Here is a 14,956-nt window from a genome sequence, read left to right on the forward strand (position 1 = left end):
AACCCTCAACAGGGGCCGCTTACTCAGCGGGGCGCCTCCCCCGTGAGGTTTACAGCCAAATTGTCTCTATCCGAGTTACGGCACCAAATTTGTTATAAATTGAGGTCCAATAATTGACAGGAACCAGTCCTATTAATCAAATTAGTTTATTAAGCAAGCGGCAGCAAACAAAACAGCGCTGGGCGGCCGGGGGAGTCTTTGCTCCGCCAGCGGCGCGCACCCACTTCCCGAAAGTAGCTGATTATATACTCTTCTGGTTCCCGTATATGTGTCATCCCTGGTATATTCTGTGTCTGAGCGACGTGTTGCTAGGGGGTCGGTTTTATCTCACCTCCTGGTGGTCGTGAGGCCGAAGGTTCCTCATCTTCATCGGTGTCCTATGGGTGACCCTTTACAGCTTATCGCACAACTTAACTCTTTGAAGTGTTAAAGCACACCAGATATCTGTGATTCAGATAACATTGTAAGTTTTTACAAGCCTTTAAGAAAACCTGATTTGATTAACAAACTGGATTTTATTTATTACAATGCCCAGGACCTGCTGCACCGGGCAGGGGACACGAAGGCTGGGGCTTGTGGCCGGGTGGTGCTGCTCCGGTGGCTGTGACGTCTCAGGGGACAGGTCACAATGGGAGCTGCCCCCAGGGGCACCACCAGGCAGCCCCACGGCAGTTGGACGCGGGCGGTTGGTGAGCGCGGCACACGGGGAAGGCTGGGATGGATGGGGGACAGGATGGATGCTGGGGGTTTCTAACGCTGAGCAAGAGCCGAGCCCCTTGGGGCAGGGCACGGCACCGCCCTCGGGGCTGGGGACAGAGCTGCTCTGGGCTCCAGCGCTGGCAGGTGCCCAGAGAGGCTCTGGGGATCTGCCGAGGGCCCATGGCTCTGTGGGACGCTCGTGTGAGGCAGGGACAGGGCCTGGGAAAACTGCGGCGGTGCCCCTTGCAGGGCCCTTCCCCGGGCAGAGTGCAGCCGGGGAGCGGCCATCGGGGCAGCTTGGGCAGGCTGGGCCCCCCCCAGGCTGTCTCCAGCCAGGGCCTGCAGCCCTTTCAAGCCTGCAGGCACCAGTCCCCAGACGCTTCCCTGGGACAGTCCCTGGCTCCCACCCGTGCAGTGCCTCCAAACCCTGCCCTTGCTCCCTCCCGCCTCCCTCAACCCCTTTTCTCCCCGTATCACCCAGCTCCAGGCGCCTTCTGCCCTGCTCCCCCAGCCCTGTGCTCCCTCCCACCCAGCCCTGCTCAGCTCCCTTTTCTCCCACCCGCTCCAGGCCATGGCTCTGGCAATCGTCGTCCTTCTGGCTGTGCTGGCCATAGAGCACGCGCTGAAGCACGAGGAGAAGGTAGATGTGGCCGCGGATGAGCGGATGCGGCAGCGTGAAGAGTTTCTTCGTCAGGAGATGACTCGGCTGCTGCAGGAGATTGAGCAGAGCAGGGAAGCCTCGTTCCTCCCTGTCTTGTGGCAGTGGACATTTTGGATTGTGGTTAAAGCTATGGTCCTGCTTCCTGTGTTTTGCTGGCTGTCCAGAGAAGAGAAGCTTGTGGTTGACAGCTGCAGTGAGCAGGACAGCTCCAGCAGCGAGGTGAAGGAGGAGCTGGAAAACCCCGAGGGTTCACACAGTCTTGTCAAGTTTTTGGCTGTCTGCCCCATCACCAGTGCAGGGCCTGCCCAAAATGTGCAAGGAGCTGAAGGAGCTGGTGATTGACTTCCTTTGTGTCTGCCCGGTGTTTTGCAAGAAGACTTCCGTGCCACAGATGTACCCTGTCGCTGGGATGGACAGCTGTGAGTTTTGGAGCGTCAACGAGAACACCATCATGTACCGCCTGACTGTTCCTGCAGCCACCTCCTGGGCACTCCTTCAGGCAGCAGCTGGACACCATGGGGCAGCTGCCAGCAAGATGCTCGAGCATCCAGGTGGTGCTGGAGTGCATGTGCTGGAGGGAGCAGCTACTGGAGGGTATTTTGTGCTTTCTCCACCACCCCAACAACAAGCTGCCAACAGAGCAGAACTCAGATCTCCTACACACCCTCTGCACACAGTCCTGCTTAGACATGGAGAAAGTTGCCTGCTGGGTCCAGCTGCTGGTGAGATCAGCCTGGCTGTATTTGCCTCAGTTGTGCCACTGCCAGCTAACGGTGCTGCCCTCCTCCCACTCCTGCGTGTTCCAGCTGACGGGTGCCTCCAAGATGGACATTTTCACTGAGGTAATTTTTGCAGTGCAACAAGGCAACTCGGTGGCCTGCCTGAGCCACGAGTAGGCAATAGCCAGCTCCACCAGCAGCACACCAGGGCTGGAGAGCTACACTGCTGTCTCACAGTGAGCTTTTCAGACTCGCAGTGACACACCCAGCAGGGCAGTTTTGGGCACCCCAGAGGTCTGCAGCTCTGCACCCATATCCTAGTGGTGACAGGCCTGTGACCCTGAGAACCTACTTTCCTCTGGCACTGGTGGGGCCTGGGTGACAATTTTGGACACTTGGGACGGAGAATCTGCTCATCCTGGAGTCTGTGCCACCGATCTGAGCAAACCAGGGATGGAGAGGATACCACCCAAGGAGAGCTCGGCAGAAGCAGAGTTTGGGGAGCAGTTGAAGATGACATTGCCACTGAGGCTCCTGTTACCACATGTAACAGGATGGGATCACCCATCCTCTTGAAAAGAGTTGATCCCCTCTGGGACCTTTCTGTGTTGCAAAGTTGACAATAAATTAGTTTGTTTTAACCAACCCTCTGCCTGTGAGTGTCTGCCCAAGACTTTGTTGGGCAATGTGGGGCAGGGAGCAGGTTACTACTTGCTCAAGCAGAAGCAGCAGGGTGGCATTTTGAAGTAAGTAAGTAGTGCCAAACCAGAATGTTTCCCCTCACCCCTTTTCACTTTTGTTTCCAGTCTTCTGCTCTGCTTCCCTTTTAAGGCGAAGAGGACTCTGTGCAAGTATACCTGATGGGAGGAAACAAGGGCAAGGGAGCCAGACTTCTCTCAGTAGTGACCACTGACAGGACAAGAAGGCTGGCCTGGCTGAACAGAAAGCTTTGGCTGGAAGTGAGGGAAAAAAGAGAGTTTACAGACTTTGGAAGAGGGGGCAGGCAATTCAGGATGACTACAAGGATGTAATGAGGTTATGCATGGAGAAAATGAGAAAGGCCAAAGCCTTAATCCGGCTCTGCCATAAAAGACAATTAAAACTATTGCTATAAGTACATTGAGATTGAAAGGAGGACTAAGGAGGAGACTCTCCATCCTTTATTGGATGCAGGGGCAAAGGCAGTGAGAAAGGATGAGGAAAAGGCGGAGGTGCTCAATTCCTTGTTCGTCTCAGTCTTTAGTAGAAAGACCAGTTGTTCTCAGGGTGCCCAGCCTCCTGAGCTAGAACACAGGGACAGGGAGCAGGACAAAGCCCCCATAATCCAAGGGGAAATGATTAGTGACCTGCTACAGGCACCAAAGCTTGTGAAGGGTCAAGAGCAGAAGTCTTAGGAGGAGCATTTGAAGGAACTGGAGTTGTTTCGTCTGGAGAAAAACAGGCTGAGGGGTGACACTATTGCTTTCTGCAACTACCTGAAAGGAGGCTGTAGTGAGCCATCTGTGTTGGTCTCTTCTCCCAGGTGACAAGAGGAAATGGCCTCAAGTTGTGCCAGGGAAAGATTAGTTTGGATATTAGGAAGTATTTCTTCACTGGAAGGTTTGTCAGGCACTGGAACAGACTGCCCAGGGAAGTGATTGAGTCACCATCCCTGGAGGTGTTTAAACAACTGTAGATGTGGTGCTTAAGGACATGGTTTAGTGGTGGCTTTGGCAGTGTTAGGTTAATGTTTGGACTTGATGATTAGTCTTAAGGGTCTTTTCCAACCTAAATGATTCTAGGACTCTTTCCCGATATCCAATCTAAATTCAACATCTCAGTCTCAGCCCTGTTCTCTGCTTCAGAGAGCTTCACCACAGGATTTTTCTGCCGGTTTGTCTCTGGGGAAGCTGGAACAGACTAGCTTAAACAGAGACAGTTTTAGGTCACCTCTAAACACTTGTGAATCTAATGTCAGGAAGAAGAAGTCATACATGCTTAAAAGGTAAAATAAAATAAGTGCACCAGATTCTTACATAATTTCTCACCAGTTGAGAAGAAAGCACTTTTCCTCAGTATAAAGATGAGACTCAGTTACAGTGGAAAACTACTGTTTTTCTGAGGTTATCTAGCTAAGAATGCTCAGTCCTGAAACCTATGCTGCTTCCGTAACTTTGTAGGGTTTAGAAAATAAAGCAACTGCCATGTGACCAACTAGAGAATCATAAAGCTAAGACAGAACCCAATGCAATGTTGTGTATGGCAACAAATGCCAGAGGTTCATCTATGAGGCATCTTCCCACAGAACAGAATTTTTACAAAATGCTGTACTGTAGAGTCTCTTTCAGCAAACATGCTTGGATTTAATGATTAGGAAAAAAAGCAAGTTAACTTTGCCAGGTAAATAATGAGAGTGACTGCGCATCTTATGTAACAGATGAAAAGAAACAGCTCCTAACAGAATGTTTAGGTGTACAGATGATAATTATTAATAAAAATGTTTTCCTACACCCTCACTGAGAACAGAAAATAAAATGAGATGTAAAAGAAAACAAATGCTGCCGCCTAGGGAGCAAGGTGGAAATCCACAGTTTTAAGCCTTTCCTTCTGTCTTGTGTCCCACAGGATTCAGACCATGGCTCCCCCAGTTAGACCTCTCCCTTCTGCTCCCACTGTCTTTCTGTGCCACCCAGGATAAACAGTGCACCATTACACGGGTACAGGCTAACACTACACTGGTGCCTAAGAGGAAAACAGAAGTCTCTCCTGGGTGACTATTAATGCCCAGCACCTTTGGATAGGTGTTCTCCCATAGACAAGGATTTTCAACACCTAGCAATATTTTTTGAGCCTTAGATGTTTCAGTGGAAGCATGGCAGGTTTGATACATTTCTGTCACACCCAAGAGAAGTTCAGAATTGTCAGTCCTGAAAGACTCTCCAAGCAATTCAAGGAGAGATGCTTTCCTCTTTGTTCAAACCAAAGTGTGTTACTGTCTCTGGCTAAGAAAACCTGCAAACTGTCAAAAGAGTGCTTGAAGCAAAGGGGCTGAGCACTTCCCAACTATCCACAACTAAGCTGGGAGCTGAAGCCCAGCTGTTACAGAAAACACACCCTCAGTATCTGCTGGGCAACAATGTGTGCATTCCAGGGAACATTTTGTTTACTGATGTTTCCTGGACAATTTTTAAATTTTATTTTATTTATTTCCACAGGAATTCAACCAATTAAAAAAGTCCTTCTTGTAGCTCAATCAGGAACAAAACCATTCATATCCACCCTTCATTAGCAAAAGTAGTAAGACATCTTCTGGATTTACTTTGACCTAGATGGATGGCTGCGCGTTCTCCTCCCAGTCAGATCAACACTGTAATGATTCAGGGAAACTAGACAATGTAATAAGATAAATATTATCCAACTATCTGAGCTCAGGCAGAAAAGGGATCCTTTCACATCTTATTTTACCATCATACTATTCAGCTAGTATAAACCCTTGTTAACCTCATGCAAATGTATTAAGTTAATAAGAATGATTGGATTAAGGGTTGTTGATGTCTAAATGTTACAGTAACATTCTTCTATGTTACTTACTTTAGCTAGTTCATAAGTGCCATGAGTAGATGTCAGTCAACACTTTGAGCAATAAAAGTGACATATGGATTTTAATGCATCTGATAAATCAAACATGATGGTCAGCAAGCACTGATGAATAGTCCTGTACAAGTCAATTTTTGCTATCAAGGAGGTTGGAATTTTATAAATTCCTGTCAGAGCCGAGCATGCATGGCTAAATGTTAGACACCAGTTTCTGTGTTAAAGAGAAATACACCTCCTTGCTCCAGCTGGAAATTTACGTGTAACAGTAGGAGGTATAATGCAACAAGAGAGAGCAAAAGGAAAGTCGAGCAACGTAGCTACAGTGGTTGCAACAAACTTTCAGAACTGTTTCACCAAAAAAACCCCATTAAAAACCCAGTTTGCCTGGTGAATAACAGTAAGATCCATGAAAATAAAAGGTAAATAAAAAGAATTTTACAAAAAGTAGATTCTGGGTAAATCATGATTTCAATGATACTGTTTATTTAGCATAATAAGAAGAACAGTGTAAAAAGTTTAAAAGAAAAATAATTTCAAGGGAAAATAAATACTTCTTCCTTGGTTTAGTGGAGAATTTAATGCCACCTGCTCCAAAGAGATCTGGTTACCAAGACTGGAAGGGTTGCTAGTGCAATGTGGGAATGGCCTCAGTGCCTGGGTGCTTCAACATGCTCTGAGCCTGCCTGATCATCTTCCCCTCCAAGTAACACACTTCCCAAATCCAGTGACTCCAGAAACAGGAAGGATGAGAGCACAGTCTGGCTTCAAAAGCCTCCTTGCTGGGTGACTTCCTTGAGCAGCAGAGACTAGGGCTGCCAGCAGTGAAACCATTCTTAAATCCAAAGAGGCAGCTGGGTGAAAATTTTGCAAACAACTAGATTGTTGTCTGAATTTTGGGCAATCAGAGCACATGGAAGTCATCAGTGTTGACACACTGTAGCCACTGATGCAAGACCCACAGGCTGTCTTTCCCTCTTTGCCACTTAATTTTGCTGCTCCAGCACTATATTGTCTGTATGACTTTCTACTTCACCTGTGTGTAAAATGGACTTCTGATAGCACCACTGAAGGCAATTGAATTAAATAACAAGAAAGAGGACTCTTCATACAAGTCAGCCTTGTCCTAAGGCCTCATAGGAAGCCTCAGGGTCCTCCTCTAGAAGCATGAATCCAACTCTTCATATGAATAAGGCCAGTATTGTCCCAAACATAATGTACAGTTTTAACTTAAAACAAAAACTTAAGTCCATCATAAAGAAATTTGCCATCTTTTTGAGCTATAAAACTTCATAAACACTCAAATGGAGTACATTATTGTTTTTGTTCTGAGTTTGAAAAAAGGATATTTTTCTTGAGTGAAGATTAAGATATGATGTATGATGAAGCCTCTCTAACATTGTCCCATATGCACAAAAAAATTCTGATTGAAAACAAAAATTAAGACTACCACACTGAAATTCTGAGACATCAACTTTTGAATCTATAAAAGTCTGTACATGCCAAACTGAAGAGCAACGCTGGTTTGGTTGGGGTTGTTTGTTTGCTTTAAATTGGGAAAGCATAGAAGTGGTGCTTTGCATTCCTCTCTGGAAGGATCCAGCTGACAGCACCAAGAGTAATTTATTTTTCTACATTTTGGTTTTGATCATTGCAAAGCACATCAATAGGATGATGCTACATAAAGCAAGACTATAACTTTATGATAAAATGCACCGTAAGAAAGGTCAAAACATTACTTAAAAATGTGCGAAATTCTCATCAAGAATATTTCAGACCATCATAAGGAAACTTCTGCTCTTACATAATAATCCTTCTTGCTTAGTCTTCGTAGACAATATTGCAGAAGTTACTATGAATTGGTGTTCACCTCCAAAGACTAATGTGCCCTAGACATTCCCAAGCACAGGAACCATTCCACACACCTTTTCTGTAGATCTCTACTGAATGAGAGGTATCTTGTCTTGTGTATGACTAGAAAGAGGTAGAATCAATGACATACACCTGCACTACTTCTTCACAAATCTTGGTATCAAAAACTACCTGTGGAAATTGCTAGAACTTTTTAATGAACAGAAAATGAAGTACGGATGTTGGGAGCAGATTTGTGGAGTGTTTACATGCAGCGCTGAAACTTTTTGAATATGCAGAAAAATAGGAAGATTTAAAGTCACCTTTAAGGTTGTATCTTAAGCATTCATATGCTGGGAGCAGTGCTCTAGTGTGATTACAGTTGTCAGCCTATATGTTATTTTTCATTTGGATTTTTTTCATTTAGTGGTATTTACAAAACCAAATATTTCTTAAGAGTTTTGGGAAAAAACAAAAAAAAACCAAACCAAACCAAGCAAAAAGCAATGCTATGCACACTTGTCAAATACTGAAGGAACATTTCTACCACTAAAAAGACTGGAGTTGTTGAAGTTCCTTTGTAAGCACCATTAGTTATCAAAATACAAATACAAGAAGAAACATTATTACCATCCAGTTGTAAATTGCTAGCATAGCACACAACTGCTTTGGCACTTGGTACCGTTTGAAAAAGCGAAAATTTCCAGATCTGGAGCTGGGAGCACACAGAAACTTTCTCAAATGGATTTGCCACTACTAGAGAAACTGATTTTTCCATCTGCAAGGAATATGTTGTTGGAGGCACTGGACATCTTTCTTTTCCACCCACATATTCATGTCTGTACGATTGCTTTATCCTGAGCTTCCAGCCCTCTGATTGTGCCACATACGACATCCCTCTGTCAATGATTAGTCTTTGCATGAAGAAAATTAAAGCAGACATGTACTGGAAGGAGTGCTCTGACCCTTTAAATGAACTATAAGGCAAAAGTATTATTGATTTTCAAAAGCAAAGTCACTGACCTGTAAATGTTCCTCAGGCATAAAGTGTGCTGCACATCTGTGCCTGTGCTTCTGCTGTCCAGGAAAGCCTGATGAAACCATTGTCTAAGGCCATGGCTAGAACAGGTGCCACTTGGCTTGGATCAAAAGGTATGTTTTGCCACCTGTATATATGTGTGTGCTTGTATATATATATATATTAGAATCACAGAATGGTTTGAGTTGGAAGGGACCTTAAAGATCATCCAGTTCCAACCCCCTGCATGGGCAGGGATATGTCCTGCTAGACCAGGTTGCTCAGAGCCCCATCCAACCTGGTCTTGAACACTTACAGGGAGGGGGCAGCCACAGCTCCCCTGGCAACCTGTGCCAGTGTCTCACCACCCTCAAAGGAAAGAATTTCTTCCTAAATGCCTAATCTAAATCTCCCTTCTTCTATCTTAAAACCATTATCCCTCATCCTATCACTACACATCCTGGCAGGAAGTCCATCCCCAGCTTTCCTGCAGGCCCCCTTCAGGCACTGGAAGGCCACTATTATGTCCCCCTGGAGCCTTCTTTTCTCCGGGCTGAACAGCCCCAACTTTCTCAGCCTGTCCTTGTAGGAGAGGTGCTCCAGCCCTCTGATCATCTTCATGGCCCTTCTCTGGACTTGCTCCAAGAACTCCATGTCCTTCCTGTGTTGAGGGCTCCAGAAGCAGACACAGTACTCCAGGTGAGGTCTCACAAGAGTGGAGTAGAGTGGAGTGGAGTAGAGGGGGGAAAATCACCTCCCTGGTCCTGCTGCTTCTTTTGATGCAGCCCAGGACACAGTTGGCTTTCTGGGCTGCAAGTGCACATTGCTGTCTCATGTTGAGCTTTTCACTGATCAACACCCCCAGGTCCTTCACCTCAAGGCTGTTCTCAATCTGTTCTCCACCCTGCCTGTATTTGTGCTTGGCATTGCCCCAACCCAGGTGCAGGACCTTGCATTTGGCCTTATTGAACTTCACGAGGTTGGCATGGGCCCACCTCTCCAGCCTGTCAAGGTCCCTCTGGATGGCATCCCTTAATCCAGCATGTCGACCTCACCACACAGTTTGGTGACATCAGCAGACTCGCTGAGGGTGCACTTATTTCCACTGTCCATGTCACTGATAAAGATGTTAAACAGCAATGCTCCCGGTACCAAGATATATACACACACATATATATGCATGTATGTATATATAAATCTGCATCATTGCCATCTGTATATTAGCAATGCACCATAAGGCAACCCAAAGACAATTAATTTCAAGCAACATGCAGAAAACATAGATGTTTAGCAGAAGAGAAGGTAAGAAACATAAGGAAGTCTATGTGCCCATGTGCATGACAAGTGGGTGAAGGACAGGACCAAACCCCAGTGCTGCCAGCATTGCCTGCAGCAGAAGTGCTGGGGCCTTCTTGCTCCCTGGTGCTGCTGTGGGAGTGGTGCTGCGTACCATTCAGTTCCTCTTCCAAACAACTGACTTACTGGTATGCAGTCAGGACATCTCTTTCTTACCCTGTGATCTGTCTTGCATGAGAAAATAAATCAGGGTTCAGGTTTAGGAGTACTATGGCCATGTTTCTAAACACTGGTTTTAATACAGAAACAGTATTTTGTTTAAACAAGCACAATTTTTTATTAAGCAAGCTACACAGAAGGAACATTTAAGGCATTGTTTCCATTTGCACTGCCTGTGTCCCTTTCATTTTCTTGAGAAGTGGCCATCTGCCATATCAGCATGGTCCCCTCCATAAAATTTGGACGTTCTTGCCATTTTCACTGCAAGCAGAAGAAAAACATTTTAGAAGAGAAGCACTATACTTGAATTTAACAGAGGCATTTTATAAAGTGGACTCTCCTGTGTCTTTCCATGTGTTCAATTAAATGCAGCAATGCATTTAGTCACATCACTTACAGCAAACATCACTGCAAATTAATTGTGATGCAAAGAAATATCACACACACAGAGTAACTTACCAGAGGTAGCCTCATGTCAGGCTTTGATACCAACAAAAATGTGATAAAACCACCTGCAAATCTGAGAAGTATCAAACCACATGACAAGTCTCGCAATGAGGACTGAAATCTCTACTACAGAGCACTAATGCAAGTCAAACTTCACAGTTCCTAAAGTGGCAATCAGTTTTAATGCTTACAAAATTTCTCCCTTTCACATGGGAATTTAGTGGGCAGGGTGTGCATCCTAATGCATCTCTGCATCCTGAGTGTCACTAAAATTTTATTGTGTGGTTCTCTGGAGCTTGGAATCTTCTTTAAGGAAATTTTAGCCAAGCCTCCCTTAGTTTGGGAACATAAGATTTCTTTGTGGAAGTCTCATACATGGTATGCTGGGGTGTTCTATTTACAAATCTCAGTTTACCAAGCAAGTTCAGATACAAAAAGAAAGTGATAGATTACAGACTGCCCTAGATCTTCAGTTTGCTTCCCTGTCTTAATAGACTCAAGCTGTTCTACCTCTAATGAAATTCAAGTGGCTTTTGATCACCCAGAAGCAGGGATAGTCTGTACCAATTGTTGTATCAGGGATCTTGTAACCAGAAGGTAGTGAGGCAGATTACGACTATGAAAGGAAAAATCAAGTCCAGGGGATGTAAACCACATGTAAAGATGTGAGGAAAAGTTCTGGCTGAAGGACAGCCCTCATGCTGAACCCTGCAGAATCAGCTCAAGCTGCTCTGTTTCCAAAGGGGTGCTTGTAGTGCTGCCAGGCCAGGCTTAAATTAAGATCAGCTGTTGTCATGCTGCTGCACACTAAGTGCGGAAGAGACTTGGGATTTGAGCACCCACTTAAGTATGGATTAGATCTAAGCTTTTCATTTGAAAAAAAAAAAGAAAAAAAAGAAAAAGAAAAAAAAAAGAAAAAAAGAAGCAGAGAGAAGGACCAGCATTTATCTTAGAGTTAATGGGCAGGGTTTGTGCTGCACCTGCTATCATGGACCAGCCACGGCAACCTCTCCTGCAGTACTCTTGATGCCCATGGGGCTCTCCAGGTGCCCACACAGTCTTGCATGGCTAAAAAAGCCCATGGATGGTACTGTCTTTGCCATCATGAAGTACAACTCCCTCTAAAAAGTCCTTTAACAGGCTTAAACACAGGCTGTAAGTGACCTTTAAGTTGGCTATTGAGAATCACCTAAGTTAATTTAGAACTGAGTGTTTTGTAACTCACTATGGGATATGCCCATATATCTGTTGCTACATCACCCCATTATGCTGTTTATCTCAGCAACTACTGGTTGTGCAGCTCGTTAAGAAAGGCAGAAAGATCTCAATGTTCTCATCTTCTAAGGAGTGTGACAAACTGTACCTTAGACTCTTTGAAGTGAAATGACCATTGCTTATGACTACGAACCATTTTTCAAAGCTGTAATTCTTTCAATAAGACTGTTTTATTCTTCTTGTGTTCATGCCAAGCCAAACACTTTAGAACAACTCCAAACTGAACTAGAAAGTCACTGAGTACACTAAATACTGAATTATTAATGGAAAAAAAGTAGAATATAACCACCCTGTGTCCCTTCAGACCAAAATACGTTTCCGAGCATGTAGGAAGACAGCAAAAAAGATCATTAAGATAAAAATCTATATTGTGTGTGTAACTGGATTAAAACCCATGTTTCACACAGAACATGTACAAAACAAGTCCCATCATGAGTTACTCAAGGAACTAAGTGGAAATAAACAGCAGGTTTGGCTAGAGAACCCTTTGTGCTATATTCAGGAATCTACCATGCACCCATCTGGAACTGAGGGATCATGCCTAAAAAATGAAACATCCTAGAAAACACTGCCAAATTCTGCAGACCTGCATACCTTTAAACATACCTTGATACATTCAGGCACTTTCTTTAAAGTATTTTTCCTTAAGTGTCCTTTGACACCTTTGTCACTTTCCTTATTCTGGTCTATGTTCCCTCTATCTTGGTAATTTGAATTTTGTAAATGATCACAATTAATTTTCCCTCGCCCCAAAGTCAGAAGCACATTTCAGCCTTCCCTTTCTTGATATCTATCTATTTGTAATTTTGGAAATGCCCTTCACTGCTGTTCTGCTACTCTCATTTCTTCCCTCTGCTGGAAACAGAAATTCTGATACTTCATTTGAATAAATTCCTTCACCATTAAATTTGATTAATAAGCAGTTCCTTTCAGTTTGTACTGAGGGGATGCTCTATAGAGGTTTCCTGTCAATCATAATGGGGGTAACAATGCTCATTAAATACTGATTTTCTAGGTTTTCTATGTTTACAAAAATGATTAAATTATTAAAGAATAAAATACCCTCTCTCAAATACTAGAGAACTTTTTTATTATTATTTTTTAAATAATCTGAATGGCAAAAGAGTATTTTCTCCTAACATTTGGCATTCTTACTCCTCTCTGTGAAAGGAAGTACAGGAGATCGGATCCTGAATGTAAGTAAGAATTTTGTAGTAAAAGCTGCATATTGGGTGGGATCTTTTACATTTTCTGATGGGGGGTGTGGAAGAGCCTGACATTATACTTAATGGCAATGTGGCACTGTATAAACATGGCATGCAACCCTCCTCTGAGATGCTTGTCCTTGAGGATTACAGAAGGGAATATTCAGTATTCCCAGCTAACTGCATCCAATGTAAGCCATTGACAGGTACCATGACCAAGCTGTTGGAAGGGACTGACAGTTGAGGGGACTCTGCTGAAACTGCCATTTAACTGTGAGGGAACCAAAGCCAATAACTGGTCAGTTAACTGGGATGTCAGGGTGATTATTTTGCTTACATATAGGGAAGAAGAAAAGGTTAGGATGACAATTAAGTGGCTACCTGTTGGAAAGGCAGAGCACACACTCGTTTGAGTAGGTCTCTCCGTCAGTCCCACAAACCGGGTTGTAGTCCCTCGGACATCCATGCACACCATACCTGTAGCAGGCAGGCTGGGGAATACAGGTACAGAAGAAGTCTAAGACACGTAATTGAAACAGGTCTCTGATCAGCTTCTGATCTGAGAGCTTCTGGAGAGCACCGGCCCGCCGGAGCACGGCGAGCAGCGCTCAGCAGGAGCTGGCACAGCCTGGCGGAGCGCTGCCTTCTCTTCCACGGAGAATCATCATCACTCCAGGCTCGGCAGCGGCTGTGGTGCCAGGACACACACGTGCCAGAAAATGCGGCTCCTTCCGACGTCTTAACGTCGGTGGGACACACGGACAGCGAGTTCCCGTGAAGGGCACCTGCAGACCGAGCTGGTAAGAGACGGGAGTCCCCCGGGCATCTAGGGCATGTGTGCTGCCGCCCTGGGGGGCCGAGAGCCAGGCTGCCGGCGTCCCGCGGCTGCGGGGGGAGACCCCGAGCTCAGCCCCGGGGCTCTGGGGAAGGGGCTGGCGGCACGGGGAGGGCTGGCTGGCGACAAGGAGGGCAGGTGGGACCGTCCTTCCTGGGGACAGGGAGGAGGGCTGCACTCACCGGGGTGCTGGCATCGGCGCCGGGAGACCAGAGGAGCCCTGCGAAAAGCAACCGGCGTTAACGGCGCCTGAGTTCCCCCCGACCTCCCCCGGCACCAGCCGGGGCCGTTACCGGTACCGGCCCCACCAGCCGGCGTCTGGTCTCTGCACCCCCCGAACAGCCGGCGTCTGGCACCGTCTTGTGTCCGTTCTCACCCCCGCCCCGGCTGAAGCCCGCACTGGTTTAGACCCCGCGGCCGCCCCGCTACGCCGGCCGGTGCCCTGTACCGGTTCAGGTTTCCCCACCCCTCGGACGGGCCCGGCTCGGTTCCCGCTTCCCCGGGACCAGACGGCCCCCCTGGCCGGGCAGTGCCCGGCGCGGTGGCCGTACCGGCGAGGAGGGCGGGCAGCAGCAGCAGCACCGGTCCCATCGCGGCGTGTCCCGGACGCTGCGGAGCTGCGGCGGCTGGCGGGGCGCGAGCGGAGTGGCCGGGGCGCGACGGGCGCGGGGAGCGCGGCGGGGGCGGGAGCGGCGGGAGCGGCGGGGCTGGGAGGAGCTGCGGGCACTGGGATGCCTCAGGGAGGTGCCTGGGGAAGGAGGACCCGGGGGCACCCACGGGAGAGGGGGCAGGGAGGAAGGACCACCAGTGAGGTGGGGAGGGATGCGCTCTCTGTCGTCTCACCCGTGGGTTTGGAGAAGGGACAGGCATCTCCAGAGGCACCTCCGGGGGAGGAGAAGGGATGGGGACATTCCCTCGGGGTGCTGGGGGGATGTGGCTGTTAAGGTCATAGCCCCAGTCTTGTCACAAAGTGACATGAGATGGTTTTTGTGGAGCTATGATTGTGATCCTGCCAAGAGGAAAAGCAAATCTGTACAGCTCCCACAATCGGAAGTCGTGGGAATCCAGGCCAGTGGGGGCTGGAAAGGCTTGGCACACTGTCCTGTCAGTAGCACTGGGTGTCTGGGCAGCACAGCTCTCCAAAGAGTATCTCATCTG

The 14,956-nt window shown here is 46.8% G+C and overlaps 1 protein-coding gene across 1 annotated transcript; it reads right to left on the bottom strand.

The window, feature by feature from the left end:
* Positions 1–10,129: 10,129 nt before the first annotated feature.
* Positions 10,130–14,395, bottom strand: SPINK2 (serine peptidase inhibitor Kazal type 2). Its single transcript, XM_051618388.1, has 4 exons — positions 14,350–14,395; positions 13,981–14,018; positions 13,345–13,454; positions 10,130–10,297 (listed from the first exon to the last, which is right to left on the bottom strand). The coding sequence occupies exons 1-4, from the start codon at positions 14,387–14,389 to the stop codon at positions 10,252–10,254; spliced, it is 234 nt and encodes a 77-aa protein (XP_051474348.1). The 5' UTR covers positions 14,390–14,395; the 3' UTR covers positions 10,130–10,251.
* Between the last annotated feature and the right edge of the window lie 561 nt (positions 14,396–14,956).

The sequence above is a fragment of the Apus apus genome, chromosome 4, assembly GCF_020740795.1.
Source record: "Apus apus isolate bApuApu2 chromosome 4, bApuApu2.pri.cur, whole genome shotgun sequence".
Classification (NCBI taxonomy): Eukaryota; Metazoa; Chordata; class Aves; order Apodiformes; family Apodidae; genus Apus; species Apus apus.

Coding starts and splice junctions, on each gene's coding strand:
- SPINK2 (XM_051618388.1), bottom strand. CDS start 14,389: ATGGGACCGGTGCTGCTGCTGCTGCCCGCCCTCCTCGCCG. Junction 13,455..13,980: donor GCGCCGATGCCAGCACCCCG/GTGAGTGCAGCC, acceptor TGTATTCCCCAG/CCTGCCTGCTACAGGTATGG. Junction 10,298..13,344: donor GTGCTCTGCCTTTCCAACAG/GTAGCCACTTAA, acceptor TTCTGCTTGCAG/TGAAAATGGCAAGAACGTCC.